At 42.5% G+C, this 22,659-nt stretch overlaps 1 protein-coding gene across 1 annotated transcript in view; it reads left to right on the top strand.

Moving 5' to 3' along the window:
- Window positions 1-5,107: 5,107 nt before the first annotated feature.
- Window positions 5,108-22,659, top strand: part of pkd1l1 (polycystin 1 like 1, transient receptor potential channel interacting) — a gene marked incomplete at both ends in the record, with an annotated part of 49,581 nt that continues 32,029 nt past the window's right edge. Inside the window, 15 exons of the mRNA XM_083663037.1 lie at window positions 5,108-5,111; window positions 5,812-5,941; window positions 6,391-6,510; window positions 6,807-6,991; window positions 9,048-9,116; window positions 9,463-9,803; window positions 9,973-10,063; window positions 12,188-12,356; window positions 12,945-13,184; window positions 15,984-16,116; window positions 17,804-18,007; window positions 18,375-18,556; window positions 19,411-19,614; window positions 21,776-21,939; window positions 22,094-22,609. Of these exons, the coding sequence (XP_083519163.1) occupies window positions 5,108-5,111; window positions 5,812-5,941; window positions 6,391-6,510; window positions 6,807-6,991; window positions 9,048-9,116; window positions 9,463-9,803; window positions 9,973-10,063; window positions 12,188-12,356; window positions 12,945-13,184; window positions 15,984-16,116; window positions 17,804-18,007; window positions 18,375-18,556; window positions 19,411-19,614; window positions 21,776-21,939; window positions 22,094-22,609 (2,752 nt within the window). The remainder of the gene's footprint in view (window positions 5,112-5,811; window positions 5,942-6,390; window positions 6,511-6,806; window positions 6,992-9,047; window positions 9,117-9,462; window positions 9,804-9,972; window positions 10,064-12,187; window positions 12,357-12,944; window positions 13,185-15,983; window positions 16,117-17,803; window positions 18,008-18,374; window positions 18,557-19,410; window positions 19,615-21,775; window positions 21,940-22,093; window positions 22,610-22,659) is intronic.

Raw genomic sequence — 22,659 nt, 5'->3', positions numbered from 1 at the left:
AAATAACCTGTTAGTGACTTAAAAAAAAAAAAAAAGCATATAGCATGATCAGCTTAACTCAAAATGGACGTCCGTTCTTTTCAGAAGCAGCTCCTCCAATCGGAGTACTACAAAACTCACTTAAAAATACATTGAATTTCCATATGCATATAATGAGCACATTGAGTCCAGTGCCTGTTGATTACTGAATAGTCAGTCAGTCTCATGGCCCCTGGCCTACGAGACACACATTCTCATCTGCCATTAGGGCTATATGTCAAACATCAGACAGGTGAAAAAGACAGCCTATTGCCTTGCTGCAGGGCACGTAGGCAGGAGACACGATGTGTCAAAAGCAGATTTGAGCAGATGAGTTTCTTTTCTTCTCCTTTCCAAGTGCTGTTTCTTAAATTGCGTGGGTTAGAAATATAATAGGACACTTGGCCGCTGCTAGCTAAGGTTTCAGCCAACTTTTTTCGCCCACTTCTTTATTGGGTATTCAGGGTATGGGACAAAGGGGAAAGCTGGGGATTCAGGCATCATTGTATCTAACAGTGGTTCTCAACTGGTCTAGCCTCACGACCCACATTTTTCCTTAGTTATTATAAGTCATGACCCAAATTTCCGAATTTAGCCTAACTTTGCAGCGTCATTTAGCCCCCTTTGCAACAAGCTGCATGACATATTGATATAATAGATGCCTTAGGTCTTCTAATTTCATACAGTTTCTGCACTCTGGCTTTATAAATGAGCCCACTAGCCTCTGAAAGACAGTAATGTTGACCACAGACACCAGCATCCTCAAGCAGAAGAACTTTTCTTTCCTCACACATCTGTGACCCACTCAAAATGGCCCTGTGACCCACTTTTGGGTCCTGTCCCACCAGGTGAGAAACATATAGGCCTGATTTCACTGGCTTATGGCTTATTAAACCCCTAATGAAAAATCACTATAGGCACTTGCAGTCTGTGGTAGGCTAGTGAGTTTATAGTGACTTAGGCCTATACTTTTTATGGTATTCTCCGTGCCCTATATACGCATCACTATAATATTCCTGTATTAGTGAGGCCTATTCGGTATACAATAGCCTACAATAGACTATTATAGGCTATAGACTGCCATAGTGATAATAGTGAGTTTAGCCATATAATATCCCTTACAGCGTGCATGGTTCTCAGTGGGTTACTTGATTGTACATCCTTTGTGTTGTGTTTTGTTTTGTTTTGTTTTGTTTTGTTTTGTTCCTATAAAGGTTTCACATATTATATGGCTACATTTTCTGTGGACATAATGTTTTGGCATATGGTAGCATGATAATTTGTGCTTTTGATGCGATATTATATATGGTAGCCTATAAAATGTAGCTATTATTGCATATATAGGCCTAGGCTACATGTGTTTCTTTTCATAAGGGTTTGCTCATTTTGGCACCATAGTGAAAATGATGAATGAAGCCGTTGTTGCCAAATACCGGAGACTGCCCCCGGTGTTCCGGTTGTGATAAGATCTGCATGGTACGGTGGATCTCCGTTAGTTTGGCCTGATTGAGGCTTGTTTGGAGTGTAATCCGAGCCCGCAGAGACCCTCTCTTCCCCCGGGGGCATAGTGCGTCGTCAAATAGCTTTTGAATAGGATGTTTAAGGCTATAGGCTGTTAAAGCAGACTGCAATCTGACAGCATCATTCTTAACTTTATTTGGCTTGGACAGGATGGCGTTTTTATATGCCCTGCACCCTACAATTGTGAGAAGCAAATATGAATATATAATTTGTGAAAATGTTTCTCTTTTTCGAGAGAACATAATGGTTTATTGTTCTTTTACTTCAAAGACAATTACTTAAAAAAATTAACGTTCAACTGTGGCAGAATAGAATAGAATGTGAAAACGGTGAACAGGCAGAAATGAGAGAGAGCAGTGAAACGTTCTCTGGAGGAAGCAGAGACTCTCTCTCACTCTCTGTCCTGTTTTCATCAGCGGCTAATTGAATAATTGCAGTTTCGCAACTCCAGAGTGCTGCCATCACTTCTGCTCCTGATCTGCTAATCTGATTTGATGTGATTTGTTTAGGCACCAAAAAACATAACGCAGTGTTTTACCGCTCTCTCCTGTCGATAAGATGATCAAATATTTAAAATTGCTAAATTAATTGGGGGAACTACTTTTGTCCTTTCATGCAACCAAACTTTAATTGAACTTCATTGTACTTTTCATTCAATGAAGTCAACGGCATTGTTGGATAAGCCATATTGTTGCGTTTGTCTTATATTCAATATGGTGACCTGACATCATTTGCAAATAATTAAATTAGCCTATGTTTTATTTTTTCGTGAGTCTATAGGTATTTGATTCATTTTTGTCTCACAATTAAAGTGTAGGCTATAAACCCTTTCATAAAAAGATCTGGGAGAATGATCACGGTAAATACAAGTTTGTTAAATTGTCGGCTACATATTGTAAAACAAATGATTCATGCTGTTTTAAAGTCAGGCATCCACCAGCCTTTTTCCCCTCGGGAAGGCTCCGGTTAAAACATATGAAAGATAATATTTTGCTTGAAGATTAATCGCCACTAACGTGTAAATTCAGTTTGAAAGTCTGCATATTTCCATTTGTGTAAACTGAAAGGACAGAAGCTGCAATATTTATACCAGAAAACAAAAACAATGTGGTTGCAAATCAGAAGGCTGAACCACTGACCAAATAAAGAGTCAAGGGGGGACAAATGTCTCTTGTGAACTTTTCCATCAAACTGGGAATTTGTCTCAGCATGAAATGGCTTGCATGCAGCAGATGGGGACTTTATTTCGCTACAACCCAATTGTTTCCCTTCATTTTAAGACCCCCCCATCTTCATATAAAATACACCAGTAGCTATAAATTCTAGGTTTAGGGCTTTCGGCTGTCAGCCGATAAAGGGTTACTTCTATTGTGCAAATAAAAAGGTAGATAGGTACATTTAGTAAAGGTGGCTTCTTTACACTCCACTGTACCTGGCTGTATAGGCTACAATAACAGCATGAAGACAACATTTGCAGAATCCCTCCACCTCAAGCGACTTCACACCGGAGTGGAGTCAGCTGTGCGGTCCCGGTAGGAACTCGGGCAGACTACAGACGCTTACATAACGCTTCCACAGGCTGTTTATGACCGGGTCTCTCCGTTACGCACCGCCGTCACGTTGATCTGGCAGCATCATTTTTAAAAGGTGTCGTTGGTTAAATCATATGTTGATTGTATAACCTTGTGCGCGTTTTTGAAACGAAGCCAACGCTTAACGAATTAACTGGGTTATTTAAGCGTTATTAGTCTCAACTAGCAGGCCTGCAGGGGGATTATGAACTGTCACGACTAAGCTCTACCCTATAGTGAAATTTGAGGTGCAATAACACAGTGGTGTGGTTGTCAAAGTGCGGTCCGGGGTCTCCAGGGGTCCTTGAAGAGGCTCCAGTGGGTCCCACAAAAACAACGAATCATTTAATTTGACTATAATTTAATTCACAAATAATTATCTCAGTTAGCCTTATAGGATGGAGGCTGTAAGAACGACTAGATCACCCTCTATACATGTAGCCCCACATAGCCTACCGTGAAAACAGTTAGCCTACAGCTGCTCAATATTAAATCAACAACAAATCTTTTCATATGGGTCCCTGGTCAAACAGTCATTTTGTGGGTCTGTGGCCTAATGTATGTCTGTTTGAGGGCCCGCGGTGTGAAAACGTGGAGAATCCCTGAACAAGAGATGCAACGAAAACACCTAAATATGCACGTACGGTATTCCGTCGCCTATAAAATGGACAGGCAAAATGTGTTTGATTCCCCCCGCACTGCCTCTCTCTGGTACAGTCAGTTTGAAGAGATAGCGCGGTCTGGCAGCGCCCCCTGCTGGTCACAGGGGGGGAGGAGGCGCTCTCTTAAAGGGGATGTCTGGAAAGCCGGAAGAGGTTTTTAAGGTGGAACGGCGGAGTTACTTGCACGCCGAAGATGCCATTTGCGGGATCATAGGGCAAGATACGCACGGGTTCTGTTGCGTTTTTGCATTGTCCATTCTGGCAAACTGGCATACATGGCAAACATGTGCATCCTAAAATGCACCGAGGTTTATATTCTTATTTTTCTTAAAACAATAAGGGGGGATCTCTAGGCTATCTCTGAGATCAGATCACTTGTTTTCAGTGCAAATGTCTTTGAAGAATTGGACAAGTGGACAAATTGGGCAGTAGGCATAGACTAGAGGAGTGATTTCAAGAAACTTTTGGAAACTATGGGATTGGTAGGCTACCCCGCTGACATTCCACTATCGTTTTAAGAAAAATACATGTTTAAGGCTCGGTGGCTACGGGACAAGATGCATAGGAGCCTATATCCTATATAGAGATTTTGCATTTAACTCATGTTCTGTGGAGGATCCTTTATTGAACATTGGTTCAATAGGCTAATAGGCCACTGGGCTCTTCAATTCGGCTGGCATCCAAACTGGTTTCTCCCAAATATTGGCAAGACCGTTAAGTCACAATGCTACTACTCTGACCCCCACCGGCTTAAAAGCATCATGTTGTCACAACATGATGTTCTGTAATGGACAGTGTAGTAGTGTAGTCTACCTACAGTCAAATCAATAACGCCCTTGCCTCGATGTGTTGGTCTCGGGTAATGGAAAAACTAAATAATGCATCGCCTCTGATTTATTGTAGGCCTATAGGCTACCTGAAGCATGCGAGCCTTGTCATGGTCGGTTTGTTATAGTTATACTGTCCATCCATGGAATAGACTAATAATAACAACAGAGCACTTACACAGACAGACAGATATTGGCTAATTGCCGGTACTCTATACTGACATGATCATAGTGTCAAACTGGGTGTCAAAATATGGCGTAATAAATGTGGTTAATGTTGACCTGTTTAACGACCATGACCTCTTTGCATGGCATGGACATTAATTTTTGATTGTAGTCACATATATTGAGGGAGAGATAGGGTTCACTTATAGCCTAATGACAGGTTTCATTCATACTCCTTTTTCTCTTGGAAAAAATGCAGTGCTAGATCAAGGAAGCCAATATGAATGTAAAATAATTCCATAACAAAATGAAATTAAAGTCTATCGTGATCTAGCAGGCCATAATGGGTCTGCTATAAGTCTACATCTAAGGGCCAAGGTTATAGCCTCCGAGGAGGCTATGTGCCTGTCTACAGAGACCTTTGTCGAAAGGACACTGAGACGTGACGTGTGAAAATGGAAAATAAATAAATTTGAAATTAGCCTACTCCTGGTGCGGCCTCAAGTCAACACCACCTTAACGCGGAACATTGTCTCCAAGTCCTTACATCCGTTGAACAGATATATGGAGAGAGAGAGAGAGAGAGAGAGAGAGAGAGAGAGAGAGAGAGAGAGAGAGAGAGAGAGAGAGAGAGAGAGAGAGAGAGGCCGTATGATAGCCTTGGTGTGAAGGTCATTGTGTTTCATCTATATTCAGTTAAACCTTCCTTCCTCCCTTACACTTGTCTTCCATCTGCATACAGTAGCCCTGTCTTTTGGCTTTACAATAGGCGTGGCCTGGGTGGTGTCGACATTCTCTCTCTATTCTCTCTTAATGCGTCTCCAAGTCAAAACCGTGTATTTTAGGCTGCGGGCAAGCACGCTCTCTTCTAGCAGGACTCAAACAGAATGCAGTCTGTATCAGCTGTGCTGCTCCTGAGTTTTGTTCTCATTCCAGTCTTGGCGGAACCTCCCAATGGAAAAGGCATGTTGTGTTTAGTTTGTTTATGCACCACATTGTATCCGTTTTAACGGGTTTTAAATGTTTGTCTTTTGCAATTCCCCTCAGGTCAGGATGATTCGCCATGGTTCATGGGGTGTCTCAGCGACAGCGACTCCCGAGCGCTCGGTCTTTACGCACCCATGAGTGCCAATGACCTTGACCCTGTAACCTGCTCTCAACGCTGCCTCTATGAAGGGTGAGAGAAACGAGGAAAAACAACACGCTGTAACCCTAACCCGACCAAAATTGATGTGATAGCCTATGGTATTTTGGATGTTGTCTGAAACTTTACCCAGCAAAACGAAAAATATTATAATAATAGGGATTATAGTGACCTTATTATTTGTAGGCTACTCGTTTATTTCCTATGGAATGAATATGGTCAATTTTTGGTAATATTTAGTTACGTCATAGCAGTCCGTCATCATGTATGCCTATTCTAAAAATCTGACAATCATGTAGGCGATTTAAAACTTTTTTTTTTGCTTAAAACGTGAAATGAATATAGGCTATACACCTTCTTCTGACTTGCATTCAAAATAGCTGATAGCTTCATCAAATAGATTGGTAGACCTTTGGACAGCAGAGACAGGCATTGTTATGTTTAAGTAGACATTATTTCATCTTCGGTATTTGGTGTTCAAGGTACCAGGTTGCAGCACTGACCGTAGAGAGTTGTTACTGTGTCAATGAGCTACATGGTTTGGTGATCAGTGAGTGCCTCAACACATCTTCCTATGGGCCAAAAGATATCACAGGAGAAAGGTGAGACATCCCCAATTCCTCTTCTTCATGTATTTGTGGCTATCTGCACTGTGCATTTTCTTTCAATGTCCACTTGCAAACTATAGGCCTGTTTCATCTTGTTTTGCTACAAGCACAAATCATGTGTCACCATCTACAATCCCACAGAATAAATTATGCCAAAATCATATACAATTCCTGTTTTTGAGGACCAATTCATAATTTATACCCATGTTACCCGTTGTGTATGTCAGTACCCTGATGACCCTGTATGTTCTTGTGATTGATCTGTATTCTTCTTTATTGTGTTATTATAGAACTGTTGAGAGTGTCTTATACCTGCCTCGTGGAGATGGACAGGGAAGTTTTGCAGTCTACAGAACTCATGGACCATTTCTCCACAACATTAGTGTGTGTTCCTCAGCAGACAAAGTGCAGGCTGGGACGCCTTTCATCATGGAAGTGTCTGGAAACCTGGCTGGGGACCCTAGTCAGCCTGCAGGTCAGCCACCAGAGAAGAAGGGTTCCTCCATGCAATGAACCGCTCCACAATGTTCTGATTGTGTTGGCATCTCAAGCCTTGAAGGCAGAATTTGTCTGTGTAGCTCCTGCTTTTATTTAATAATAATACAAATTCAAATTAAATTTTCACCCATCTATCATAAAGGGATATGCGTACAAACCGTCAAAGCCAGCTGGGAAGAAATTAATTAAAAGTTTGGATCAATCCTTGGGGACAGATTCTGTACTTTTTAAGATTTGCGTTGCGACAATTTTGAGATTTTTAGTCCAAACGGTCTGAAATTAGGCCCAGGTATTATTATTTTTTTTTACAAAATTGCAACACTCTTCACACTTCCTGTCACCCTGTAGTCAAAATACTCTTATCCATTCCGTCCTCATTGACTTCCATTCAAAAGTGCTATTTTGGGTCCTCCAGCCATTTTTCACAAAAGTCATGCATGTTATCTTTTTATCCTCTCATCCTGGACCAAAGATCTTGGAATTGTCCAAAGAAAAGGAAAACATTTGCGGTTGGTGAAAATTGCATTAGCATCAATGTCAATTTCATCGTTTTCCCATTGGTTTTAATGTTCATTTTGCACAAAACAACACTTTTTTGGACCTCCAGCCATTTCTCCAAAAAATCATGAATTCCCTGATGTTAGGAATCCATCCTGGAGTCAAGGCTTCAAATTTGTAGTTTTTACTGTGTTTGACTATTTCCCCCCATTTCACAATGTTTGGCATACACAGAAATGTATGGGAATTGGATCCCTATGCCAAACATGGGGAAATGGTGGAAAACTGAATTTTACAGTGAAACTTAAAATGTGAAGCCTTACAGGTAATTAGTCCCAGGAAGTGCAAATATGGCACTTTTTGGCTGTAAATGGTCAAATAGTGCTGTGAATTTATTTATTTTATGATATTTTTGGACTTCCAGCCATTTTTGCAAAAGATATTTAATTACATCATGTTAAGCATTCATCCTGGAGGTAAGGCACCACAATTGTAATTTTCGCTGTGTTTAACTATTTTCCATGTTCTGGCATGGAGGGGGGAGGAGGTCACCTGGTGACATATGTCAACTGCATGGAATTTATCCCTATGGATCCCTATGCCAAAATGGTGGGTAAAACCAAATCCAAATTTCAAATCAAGTTTGAAGCCTTACCTCCAGGATGAATGCTTAACATCATGTAATTAATGTTTGTTTTTTTTGGCTTTTTAATGTTTTGCATTAAAAAGGCATTTTTACATGCTTTTCAATTAGGAATTTTTTTCAACTGCAAAAACAAACAAACTGTTACAGCCCATTTGACATATCCCAGGCTCTCGGGGGTGGGGGTGGGGTGGTTGCTTTAGGACGGATTTTTTTCACTAGGCTATATGTGTTTTTTACAGTCTAAAAACAGTACCAGGATGTAAACAAACTGGAATCTGAGGGGTTACAATTCTGAGTTGAATGAAATGTTGGTACATATAATGAGGAATGAAGTTACCAATTAATAAGAAACAAAAACAAATTACTATGAAATTGGGGAAGTTCTGTCCTTAGGGGGACGGTGAGGGTATTTTAGTGTAGGGTCTACAAGGGTTTTTAATTACCAACATGTGTGGCTGCCTAAAGTTTTGTGGTGAAATAGATTTTTTTTTAAATTGTTTGATAATTATTGCTTCATAATTTCTTAATATTGTGGAAATATTGATTAATATGCTGTTGGATTTAGTTAAAATTATGCTCAAGAATTTATTATGATATACATTGAAAACGATAATTATATAATGAACAAATGGATAAAGATATGATAAATTACCATAACTGATCCAAATCTTATTATCAAATAATAATGATTAGTTTTAAGAAAATATTTGATCCATATTGTGGTCACAAATGCTTGACCCAGAATGTGGTGAACTTTTTATGTAAAAGTAGGAAGTTTTACACAGAAAATCTTTACCAAGAATATTTTATTTAAGTTTTATATATATTTACATAGATTATTTTACAAAGATCACCATATTTATTTTCTGAATTTTGCTATGATTTTCAGGGATCCAGGGTCTTGGACAGCAGAACCTCTCCTGTGTCACTGTGAAGTTCTTAGAGAGAAGCTCTAAAGGTCAAAGTTCACATCATGTCACTGTAATGGATGATGGCTCATTCAGTGTGTCAGCTGACTGGATTTTGGCAGCTCCTGGAAAATATAAAATCAGTAGGTCAATATGAGAAAAACCTGTTTTGTTGAACAATGAATAATTAATTTGGAGAAAGGCTTACATTCAGTTAATCTATCATCTATTTAACTATCTAACTATCTGTCTGTCTGTCTGTCTGTCTGTCTGTCTGTCTGTCTGTCTGTCTATCTATCTATCTATCTATCTATCTATCTATCTATCTATCTATCTATCTATCTATCTATCTATCTATGTCTATCTATTTCTGTCTTCCTCTCACTCTGTTTTTAGGCATTCACGTCTCCAACCACCTGTCCGAGCTCTCATCCACCCTCCATGTTTCTGTGGTGCAGCGCTCTCCAGATGGTTTGGTGATCTCTCTGCTCCACGGCCAGCTCAGCGGCTCCTCCTGCATCCCCTTCCCAGAGACAGACTCCCAAAGGGGGGCTGTGGCGACAGCATACCTGGGTGACTCTGTCACGCTGCAGGCAAACATAGGCGAGGGTCTCCAAGTGGAGTTTTGTTGGTGGTTTATTCAAGAGGAAAGGGAGGAAAAGGACAAGGTGGATGAAGAGAGGACGGGTTTAAAGAAGGCTTGCATCCGCGATTTTGACTGTCTGAGTAGCACTGTGGTATGTAGGACTGTGAAAATACCCCTGCAGTCTGACACAACAGTATCACAATAGCAGCAATATATTGCAAACATTCAAAATATTTTTTACACTGTCAAATGTAATGTTTTGACCATTTAATCACTGAAATCATTTAATTCTAAATGCTCATACTATCCATTGCCTGTAGAACTGGACTTTTGAAAGAGAGGGCGTTCACACGGTGTCTGTAAACGCTTCCAATGCCTACGGCTGGATGCAAGAATCCATCCATATCGTGAGTACTCTACGTTCCACTGGCTTCATTCTCTGAAAACTGCAGATCCACATGTGGCTTGTGTGTGTGTGTGTGTGTGTGTGTGTGTGTGTGTGTGTGTGTGTGTTTTGCAGGTGGTTGTGCGTCCTGCTGTCTCTGACCAAAGAGTGAGTGTATCTGACGTTAATGAAATGTGGGCATCAGCCACCCATCAAAGTCCTGTTCACAGCCAAACTGTCAATGGTAAGGAACTATTCCTAACTATCATCCATTTTGTTAGATAGGTGTGGAAAAGTACACAATATTTGGATAGAGCAATATGAATTGATCAACTATGTGACAAAAATATGAAATTAATATTTTCATGTTTATTTTTTTTGTACAGTAAAAGTGGCCCCTAGCTGTAATCTCTGCTACATGCAACTTGAGTTTGATTAAGATCTCATGCTTTCATCTGAAGGTGAGACTGCCAAGCTGTTGACAGACAAACTAGAAAGTTTAGTACTTTCTGGCTTTCATCCCTGACTGAGTCTTACATTCTTGATCACTGTCCAAGCAAACCTGAGCTTCGGGCGTCAACACGATCATCTTGTATTGCATCATGGGAGAAAAATAGCATTCTAATCTCTATTTAATGGGATGCCAACTTTTTTCTTCCAATTAACAACAATGGCTGCGTTTCCCAACAAAGAAGCTTCTTAAGAGTTAAGAAGCTTCTTAAGGAGTTAAGAAGGCTCCAAGGAAGTGTTTCCCAAACGCCTTCTTAACAGCCTTCTTAACACATCGCTAAAGAAGGCTCTTAAGAAGCATCTTAACTGGAGCTGTCCAAAATCTCGATGTGAGAGGTCCTCTGCGGCCCACTAGATGGCACTCTGAGCCCACCAGTGGGCCACGACCCAGTGGTTGAGAAATACTGTTGTAGAATAACCTAATCGTGGTCATGTTAAACAAGAACTTCTTCTATTAAACATTATTTATTTCAGACATGGACTGCAGTTCAAATTGCTTTATATACACAGCATACAACGAAATTGCTAGAAACACTACAGAATTTAAGCGACCTTGGGTTCTGTGAAAGGTGCTATATAAATCCACAACATTCTTATTATAAAAGGAATCCATTCTGATTAGAGGAATATAGCCTACGGTAAAACATTTAAAACACAAGTAACCATACGTAGAGGGGAGATTTTCAAGTGTTCCCCAATTTTAAAGACTAAAGGGGGCATGAAAGAAAGGAAAAAGGGAAAAACACAAGAGGAACAGTGGACACAAGTATCTCCTTTTGCCTGACGCGGCTGGATCTGTCAGTGTTTCGTCATTAAGAAGGTGTTAAGAATGCCCCAGACCCTTCTTACAAAACCTTCTTAACGAAAGATCATCTTAGCGCTAAGAAGCTTTTGGGAAACGCAGCCTTCTTAACGAGAGATAATTTTAGGCTAAGAAGCAATCGGGAAACGTGTTGGCTTCGTTGGCTTCTTACGGGAGCCTTAAGAAGGGTCAAAGAAGCTTCTTAGCGCTAAGAAGCTTTTGGGAAACGCATGCCTTCGTAACGAAAGATCATCTTAGGCTAAGAAGCAATTGGGAAACGCGTTTGCTTCTTAAGGGGGCCTTAAGAAGGGTTAAAGAAGCTTCTTAGCGCTAAGAAGCTTTTGGGAAACCCAGCCAATTACTGTAAAAATAATGGATAATAATGCTGCACAGTATTCAGGACTACATTATAAGCTACACCCTTTCAACACATCCTACACAAACAGATTTTGTTCTGATTGCCCCCAATTGTACTTTGCCAATTCCTCCCGCTGTCCTGGTCATTGCTCACCCCCTTTGCCAATCTGGGGGGAGTTGTAGACTAGCACATGCTTCCTCCGATACATGTGCATTCACCAGCCTCTTCTTTTCAGCTGACAGCAATGAGTTTCACAGGTAGGACGTTTGCGTGGGAGGATCATGCTATTCCCCCACTTCCCCTCCCCCGGAACAGGTGCCCCAACCGACCAGAGGAGGCACTAGTGCAGTGACCAGTCCACATACCCTTAATCCGACTTCCCACACACAGCTGTACGATGGAACATTTATAATCTGTGGCATATAGAGAACATGTAGACTAGCCTACGGTATGTCATGTTTGTTTTGTTTTGTCCCCTAGCCGTGAGGATTTTTGCAGCGAAGCAGGCTTATCCCACAAACACAGATATAACCTTCCTGGCTGTAGCAGACAAACCCGACCCTCTGGAGTTCCTCTGGTACTTTGGAGACTCCAGGCCTGTCAGAACCCCCACAAGGACGGTCACCAAAAGATACCGCGCGCCTGGCAGGTACACGACTCAGACATCTTCACACTCCGATGCAGATGCTTTATGCAGATAGTTTCATTATATTCCAAATGACTAAAAGATGCTGCTAAAGGTTAGTCTACAATTTGATCTGTCAAAAAGTGCTCATTGTAAAACAGTCATTAGTGAATGTGAGTTTTTATGCATCCGTTTTATTGACAGTGCTGTATCCAGATGTGTTGTTTTTCTTTGCCTTTGAACAGCTATTTTCCCCTCCATTATTTTTAGCGCGGTAAAAATTCAGAGTATCTTCTCACTTACAATGTTATGTCACATTGACTGTGTTTAACTTAAATGAACATGAATATTCCAAAGTTATGCACTAATATAGTTTAAAGAGCTTGTGCATTTTTACACAGTATCCAGTTTAGTATCCAATTCAATCCAGAGCTGGGACAAGCTCATATCCCAGTTATTATAAATGTGAATAAGAATTGCATCTAACTCCTTTTCAAATCCCAAAAAAGGAACTACGGTAAGATAGTATTTATTTAGACCGCTCTGTGCATGTAAGCACACTCAGTGACTATTACCTTGTCATCAAACGCCCTCCTCTCCTCTCTGATGCAGATACAGTGTGGTAGTAGTCGTATCCAGTGGTCTTGCCTCCCTCACCTCTGAGCCGTTCCCTGTGGTGGTCCAGAGGGCAGTGCAAATCAACAGGCTGGTCCACCGGGCCTCAGTCCTGGAGAACCAGACGGTGAGTGTGAGTTGCCGGGTCAATGTGGGGACGGAGCTCACCTACCTGTGGAGCTTTGGAGACGGAACCTCCAAGCTGGGACAGAACACGGAGCAGCACATATTCCACAGGTGAGGCAGAAGTTTGCACTAAACTAGCATTTTACACTATAGCTTGGTGATAATCTCAAAGATTTTCATGTAAATAAATGTCTGTTAAGTCACTATCTAATATCTATCGCCAACTGAGTTAACACAATGGTGATTGAGCCTATGGCAGATTGACGGAAGCCTTCACATTTTCAGTATTGAAGCATTTATGAACTGGGTGTCTGTGGTGACACTGTCTATGGTGGTGATGAGGGTGACAGATGATGCAAGAGTTCGGATCTCACCTGCAATTATCGCTCATAGCCATAGGTGTCACCAAAGAGAACAAAACTGAAATCTTCAAGATAATCACATTTCAATATTTATCTTGATGGTAGCTTAGTTATTCCGGACTAAGTAACTGCTGGTAGAACTTACAACCTTAAACAGCACTGAGTTTATGATGATTTTGGTGCTTGATTTTGGGTGTGTTCTGTTGTTGGACTGATACGTCTACAGTTTAGACATGACAGTTGGAGGTGTAGGCCTGCATGTGTCTGTGTCTTGTCTCACTCTCAGTATGAATTGTTTAAACTTTAACCCATTACTGACTAGACTATGTGTATTTACGATACCTAATTCATTCGTGGACAAAGTTGATTTTTTTTTTTTTTTTTTTGCTGTGGCCTACCCTGGCCTCATACTTTCACCAATTTAGTACCATATAGAGCTAAGCAGCCTACTGTGATGTGAAGGAAATGAAGACCGTATACAATTCCACTGTGGAATAGACCCCATCTTCATGCTCTCTTCATTCTGTTGAGACTGAGAAGACAACAACAACTAACATTGTAGTCTAGTAGAGGGAACTCCTCAAAAAAGGCTTTAGTTTTCGAGATGGGGGACCTCAAAATCTGAGGGCCTCTCCTGCTAGACTAGGTTATTAGCTAGCTAATAACTTACTTGGGCTCGGCCTGGCTCTTAGCAGTCATTTTGTATTTTCTTGATTTCTGGTGGGCCAAAGTGACCAAAACGCTTGTTGTGCTCACTGTCAGCAGCGCAAAGTCATTTGAATTTGTCACCTGCAATGTAATCTCTCGAGTAACCGATGGGTTCCCAGATTGCTCGCATAATGTATTTGAGGCAGTCACGCCAACCAACCAACCTGGCCGCTAAGCTAACGTGGTAGATCCGCTAGCTCGAGTGGCTGACGTGATTTGTCAAGGTTCTCCTCAATATTTAACGTTATGCAAAGGGAGTCAGATATAACTTTTGCCTGTATCCGCCTATTCTTTTGTGTGTCTGCAACTTTTAACAGCTAGCTAACGCTAGGTTAAGTGGTTTGTATGTTTTTGTATTTTTACATTTCGTCATCTACTGGCTCTCTGATAAATGCTAACACTACAGACAGGGTTCCTCCAGAACAGCGGAGGAGAGAGCTGCGTGACGCCACAGTATGCGCGGGATATTCTCCTGAATATTAATGTGATTGACTTACCCTGCTAGCCGGGCGCTCCTCGCTGAGCGTTAGCTCCCGGGGGCGATATTTTTTTCCGCATGATGGCTAACCTGGTCAGTTCGGCCTCTCTGAGCAGTCAGATCTTTGTGGTCGACCGCCCTTGCCAGCCACCACCAGTCAAAAACATGGGCCCTCTCAAAGCACAGGTAGGCTACAAGATGTACAGGAGTCTTACGTAAACTGAATAGAAGCCCTCAGAATGTTTTTGTAACTATTAGGTATCACTGATCAGTTTGCAGCAAGTCAGGATGGCCGAGCGGTCTAAGGCGCTACGTTCAGGTCGTAGTCTCCCCTGGAGGCGTGGGTTCGAATCCCACTTCTGACAGCAACCTTTTAGGGGCACAGTAAGAAGGTCCTCGGTTTGATTCCCACCTGGGACACTGAGGGGTGTTGGCCGTCCAGTGGTAGTGTAGTGTAGTCGCTGGAGAAGTGGGTAGACTGCAATTTATGCCCTGCTGCTTTTTGAGATATATATATATTTATATATTTATATTTATATACCGTATACTTAACTATACTTACTAGTTTCAGCTACTTTTGCTGGGCAGTCATTATTGGTGTCTACAAAAACAACATTTTGATTGAATTATAGGGGGAAAAAATATGCCTCCTGGGGACCCTATTATCAGCATCTCCCATCAGACAGCTGCGCCGCTCTCGCATCTAAACGAGTCCTTACCTGAGCCAGAAACTTGAAGTGAAGACGCTATCCGATGCCTAACATCCTCTTCTTCTAAATAACTGTTGTTGCCGCTTCCAAATTGTTGCATAAAACCCACTTTTATATCATTGATATAAAAAAAATCCTTGATGCAATACCATTCAGGAAGTGTGGGGGGCAGTACGGACAGCGATGCACTGTGTTTACACTACTGCCCCCCACACTTCCTGAATGGTATTGCATCAAGGATTTTTTTTTATATCAACGATATGAAAGTGGGTTTTATGCAACAATTTGGAAGCGGCAACAACAGTTATTTAGAAGAAGATGGTGTTAGGCATTGGATAGCGTCTTCACTTCAAGTTTCTGGCTCAGGTAAGGACTCGTTTTAATTCCCAGCGCGGCTGTCTGATGGGAGATGCTAGGGTCCCTGGGCGCCCGGCTAGCAGGGTAACGTGATTGACGTGGTTTTGTAGTCACAGTAATGTTGACTGTACCATCAAGCCTGATTAATAGCCACTTATGCTCTTGCCAAGCTAACTCAATATTTAAATCTTAAAACCTGCCACTGCTCATTCATGAGTGTAATGTATGTGCAGTATTGTGCACATAGGCTACTGTTTTATTATGTGACGTTATGGGCTTGTTTTTCTCCCTGCAGGGTAGGAGAGTTCAGAATGGAGGTGGTTGTGTCTAACCTGGTCAGTTCGGCCTCTCTGAGCAGTCAGATCTTTGTGGTCGACCGCCCTTGCCAGCCACCGCCAGTCAAAAACATGGGCCCTCTCAAAGCACAGGTAGGCTACAAGATGTACAGGAGTCTTACGTAAACTGAATAGAAGCCCTCAGAATGTTTTTGTAACTGTTAGGTATCACTGATCCATTTGCAGAAAGTCAGGATGGCCGAGCGGTCTAAGGCGCTACGGAGGCGTGGGTTCGAATCCCACTTCTGACAGCAACCTTTTAGGGGCACAGTAAGAAGGTCCTGGGTTTGATTCCCACCTGGGACACAGAGGGGTGTGTCCAGTGGTAGTGTAGTCTAGTCTAGTCGCTGGAGAAGTGGGTAGACTGCAATTTACGCCCTGCTGCTTTTTGAGATATATATATATTTATATATCTATATTTATATACCGTATATACTTAACTATACTTACTAGTTTCAACTACTTTTACTGGGCAGTCATTATTGGTGTCTACAAAAACAACATTTTGATTGAATTATAGGCTACAATGTAACAATGAGAACAATTAGGCTACCATAACCTGAACATTAGGCTACTGAATTGAGTTCATTTATACAAACATTTCAAGCCAACAAGTTAATTTGAACCAAAGTAGCTGCCAAAATAATGGAAGCATTCAAATAATTGAGGGATGCATTAATATAGAAAGCAGGCTAAATTGCACCCCCCCCCCCCCCCCCCCCCCCCAATGTGTGACTGTTTCTCTCTTGATATACAGTAACAAGTTTTATTTTGAAAATCTACAGGATGTTTTATTTTATTATTCTCGTGAATTCATGTCTAGCTCAATCTGCTCTGTGCTGCTTGACGCAACTCAAAGAGAGAAGCGAAAATACACAGGCCAATTTGTTTAGTGGAGCAGAGCGGAGAGCCGCTTCGGGGACGCCTCTGGTGGACACAAGCGTTCACTAGACAGGCTGCGACCAGCTCCGGTGTCCGCCTCACCTCGCGGTCGTAATGCAACGTTTCCTGGTGGAATCTCAATCTGCCCGGCAGAGACTTTAGGCAGAAAGGAGAAAAAACTTGAATGGATGCGCATCAAAGGAGCTTTAGAACTGAGTCGATGCAAAGCCGGATGAAAAATAAGTAGGTAGACGGCGTCTACCTGCGTCTACCCTCCACTACACCACTGGACCGTGTGTCTTCCCCCCATGTCCTTGGTGCCCAGTTGGGTTATCTTGTGAAAAACTGCCTTTTTGTTCATTTTGCATGTTCTTCCTGTGTTCACCTGGGGTTAACTTTCTTCCATAACCTCCACTAAAAACATGCAAGAAGATCTCCACCTGACCTGACCAATGACGACAGACGAGGAACGTCTCCTGCCGCTGTAAGCTGCCCACTGCTCCTGGCTGCTTCCCACATGCTGTGTATGGGTTAAAAGCAGTGACTGGATTTCACTGGCCACCGTTAACAGCATGTGTGTGTGTGTGTGTGTGTGTGTGTGTGTGTGTGTGTGTGTGTGTGTGTGTGTGTGTGTGTGTGTGTGTGTGTGTGTGTGTGTGTGTGTGTGTGTGTGTGTGTGTGTGTGTGTTTGTGCCCACTGCATGCATGCACGTGTTGTGCTGTGTTGTGTGATGATGACAATAGAGATAAGCGTGCCTGCTAGTATCATGCATGCAGTAGGCTATTGATGGTCAAGTCTAGGTAAAAAGAAATAGGCTACGTTCGTCTCGCTCTCCTCTTCTCTTCTTCCTCACCTCCTTTGTTCACTTCCCTTATTTGATCTCTTCTCTCCATCTAGGTGCGGAGATATGAGGCAATCCGTCTGGGGGTGACCTATGAGACTGCAGTAGACTGTGACATCTCAGAAGGCCTTCACTACACCTGGATGTTCTATGACTCTGCCGGCCACGCCTTCCCATTGCCTCTCATAGACACACACAGACAGAGCATCATACTGCCAAGCCATCTCCTGCACTATGACACCTACACTGCTATAGCCAGGGTAAGTACAGTAGCCCGGAGGAGGCAGAGGAAGACGTTTCAAATCAGTTGGTACCATATCTGCTGAGTTGCCACACATAATAACAGCAACAATATGTTTTAATTAAACGTATTGTCCAAGGATGAAACTATCCTCATTGGAGTTCCAGGCCGAAAACATGTTATAATCCTGTATTACATTACAACAACACACGTGTGTACAGATTCTCTTATTTTCCATTTGCGATAGCTTTCAGTCCATAATAGTATTTATTTAGTATGATTTTTAGTTTATCTTTGTAGCGTTGAGTAAACTAGAGGAAAAACGGTATTCCTGATGTTACAGAATTGAGCGATTGTGGTTTGACTCCAAAGCTGCTTGCTGGCAGGTTCAGATCGTCGGCAGTGTGGTTTACAGTAACTACAGTGTGAGACTGCAGGTGGTTCCAAGCCCTCCAGTGGCCTTCATCCAGGGTGGCACCAATGTCTTCATTAACAACAGGAACAGCACCGTGGTAACCCTTGATGGTCTGCGCTCTTTCAACCCTGATTTCCCCATGAACCCAATCAGGTACGGACCATGGGTACACAATTGAACCCCTTGATAGATTTGGAACCCCATTGAGAAAGGTTAATGTGTGTTCTATCTATAACTTTTGAGAAGTTCCCACTTCCCAGTCAACTATGTGTTTGGAATTGCAATCATGGTCTCACTGGCTGGTTTGGGTGTGTGTGAGCTTTTGGAAAATACAATAGTCTTTATTTCCCAGTGGATCAACCAATGGAATTGTGGTAATTTAGCTGATAGACTTTCTTACATACAGTATAAAGCAAAAATACTTTGCATTAAGCATGGTATATGCTGTAAGTAGCAGGCATGGACAAGAGTAGTAATATTCCAAGATAAGACTATAATACGTAACTCTTAAGGTCCTTACACATCGGGAGCGATGCGAATATACAGCACGGAATTGCGATGCGAGTTTTGACCCACCTGTCAATCACAGCCACAGATGTGTACACGTCGGAAGCGAATTTCTGAAAAATCGAACGTGGTTCGAAAAAATAAACACCGCAATAACGCTGGGCGAAACTTCGCCGTTGGTATGCACAGTTGCATTGACTGATATAGGTTCGGAAAATATTATTGACGTGCGAATTAATCGCACGAAAAATACGTGCTCGGTGTGTAAGGACCTTTAGTGTTGTATCTTTTGTATTTTGTGTGTCTTGTAAGCCTATGTGGGCTAGCCTGGGTAAACCCAGCCTCCACGGGACCTCTATGTACTATCAGTCATGAAACGTACTTATGTTACAGGCATAGTCTGTGACGTCACGTTGAAGGCTAGGTTCACCCAGGCTACATGTGGGCTGGGCACTGTCACAAAGACATGACACACACTGTTTCTACTCTTCTCTTCACAGCTACAGCTGGAGATGTAAGCCAATCAGCTCCATCGTCAGCTCCTGTTTCGACCAATCTGTCCCCACCTCCTCCTCTGTGTTCACGTTTCCTGCTAGTTTCCTGAAACACAACTTTGACCAGTTCCAGTTCACGCTCACTGTCCACAGCGGAGAGCGCTCAGTGTCATCAGAGACCTTTCTTACAGTAACACCAAACCTGATCAGGTGAGAGTTAACTCATTGGCTGCCAGCCATTTCTGGAAAACGGACGCTCCCAGTGCCAGCCCTTTCACAGCGTTTTCAGTGATTTCTCAAGACCCACAGAATATTGTGTGATATTACTATGTAAACACCGAACACGCCCAAAAACGATGAGACTCTCTTGTATCATCAGAAAAAAAAAGTTTATTTGTATCATTTTCCGTTCTTTAGTTATCAGCAGTATTAGATAGGTTGGTTTCACCAGAAACAGATGTTTCAAACTAGAACTGGAGATAATTAGCCTTTTGTGAAATTAAGCATTTCAAGCACATCACTGACTCTGAAGCTAATATTTTCTGATGTAGTGACACCTCAAATATCTGAAGAGTAATTTCCTTCAATAAAACAGCAAAAACAAAGGAATTTTGATGGCAAAATAATATTTTTTAGCTGCAACCAGCAGCGCTGGCCCCTGCGTGCGCATACCCTACACCTTCTTACTGGTCTTGATTTACTGCTGGTGGGCATCAGGTATTCCAGCTTGTGTTTGCCAATCTGTCCATCGAGCCTGCTGTCTGGGTCGGTGTTGTATGGTGCCCTGCGTGCCCCACCCCCCTCAACTGCAAACTCCTCCTCCGTGGGAGTGTCTCTGGTGGCTCTCTGCTGCGTTTGCTCTGAACTTTCTGCTGCACGTTTCAAAGTGCGCTGCACCCAGCGTCTATTTTCACAGCGCTCCGCCGTTTTTATGCGCCGGCTCCCAGCGCTTCCAGCTGAGAATAATTTAACTTTTCAGAAAGACGCTGGTGTCGGGTGCTCCTTTTCTGGCAACTAATCATATGGAGAAACTATCGCAACAGAGACAGAAAGGCTCAATTGTGGGATCAGATTGGCTGCTGTTCACAGCTAACGTTACAGCATGCATCGGTTTCCGTTTCCCCACGGCTTCTTCTACTCTTTTTTTCTCATCTTTCTCTAATCCGGAGAGCACTGTCGCCACCTAATGGGTCTGTAAAATAGCTTACCGTAAAATACCAATTATTAGCCCGGGCGTTAATTGACAAAATATGTAGCCAGACCCCGCGTCAATATGGGACCTGCGGCAGTTTGGGACCTGCTTTAATTATTTTTGTACAAAAATATTGCTCAGAAAAGATTGTAAATAGTATGAAATTGTTCATTTAAACCATTTATTTTAATGAGTTGGCTACAGCCCTCCACACGATTGCTTGTCTATGGGGAGAGCCGCGCCTCCCTCTCAGCGCAGCAGAGCACATTGCATGCCAGTTCTGACCTGTACATGAAATCAAATAAAATTTGAGCTGAACTGTGACCTACCGGTATTTACCACTAAACTTTCTCCGCTGAAGGTGAGAGAACATGATCATCATGTGAGCAGATTATTTGTTGCATGCCTGCCTCCTCCGCTGGCTGCATGCGCTGCCCCCTCCGCTGCAGTGTGCGGTGAAATACCAATTAGAAGCCGACTTCTATGCCCGCTGGCAGGGAAACATACCTCAAAGGCACATTTCTCAAAATAATTATTACACCAGAGATGTCGGTTTTGGTGTATAAAAATCTTCAGGAAATGCTTACACAATTTTCAGAATCATCAGATGTTGACGGAAAACGAATTTTGATCAGCAAGTTTTTCGTGCATGTGTTTTTTTTCCTCGTTGTTCCCGTTTCCTCGTTGTTCGTCTTCTTCATCCGATTTTCCTTCTTCGTTGTGTTTGGGAGATGCATTCAACAGGATGTCACAAAGGTAAAAAGAAAACATTGAAAAAACTAACCGGGCGTCAAATTGGGACCTGCTTTTATGTACAAAATATGTATCCAGACCCCGCTTATATATGGGACCCGCGGCAATTTGGAAGTCGGCTTCTAATTGGTATTTTACGGTATACACCTTCAAAATCCCCCATATTTTTACAGGAGATGCATCAGGCTTTGATCCACGTCCCACCGTCAAAAAACGCAATTGACGTCTTTAGACGTCAATGGCACTCTACGTTACTATTTGAATTGACGTCTTTAGACGTCAATGGCACTCAATGAGTTAATAGTCCCTCTATTTAAATGACTGTGACTGTTCTGTATTTAGGATTGAAGTGTCATCAGAGAATATACAGTACGTTAAAACACCTTGAAACTCTAACATGTACTTTAATGTGGTATTCCAATCCAGAAAGGTGTCAGTGTACTGCCTCCAGTGCCAGGGAGAGCAGGTGAACTGGGACCAGGCCTTCTCTGTCAGCGCTGGGTGCGAGAGCTGTGATGTTTCCCCAGAAGACATTCACTACACCTGGAGCCTGTACCTGGTCAATGCCTCCTCTAAGTCTATCATAGAGGGTAAAACAATGACATGTGTATAGTTGTAGTCTAGTTGTAGCTTAATTCTGTGTAGTGATTTCAGAAACATTTTGGCAGTTCCTATTCCTATCCTATCCTATTTTCATAGTTTGTTTTCTTCAAATTCCAGTCTGATGTGTGCTCTTCTCCCTAGTCCCGTTTTGTCACACAGTGGATCTCAGTGCTCCATCAGCCATCACCGGGGGTCCTGCTGCTCCCCATCTGACTTCTGGGACTCCCACCCTGCATCCGCCAGCCATACGTTCACCTTTCACCCCTGTCACTGATCATCAGCTCACGCCAAATCTGAACCTGACTGACAGTGGGACGTCATCGAACACAAACAAAAACATGTCATCGGACATGGCCCGTGGGTCATCATCACATGTGACCAATGATGCTGAGACACAAACTACAACCCCGATATATGGCGGCCCCGTTACCACACCTCTGTTTGCCCCTTTCCCTTCCTTCTCCCTGCCTCCTCCAGAACAAAGTCCATTCCTAAGTGGTCGCCCCCAGAAACAGAAGTTAATAGAACCCAATGGTACCAATGGCATAAATCTGCACGTTCAAATGGAAAACCCGACTTCCACCTCACACGATGTTGCTGAGCAGCACTCCCCTGCATACAGCTGGTCTTCAGTCAACAGCAGAACAGCACTGTCAGGTAAGAACAGCACTGTCAGGTCAGATTGAGCAGCAATATTTACTATCACA

The sequence above is a fragment of the Poromitra crassiceps genome (genome assembly GCF_964638095.1).
Source record: "Poromitra crassiceps genome assembly, chromosome: 2".
Taxonomy (NCBI): Eukaryota; Metazoa; Chordata; class Actinopteri; order Beryciformes; family Melamphaidae; genus Poromitra; species Poromitra crassiceps.
This window is presented reverse-complemented; position numbering and strand designations above follow the sequence as displayed.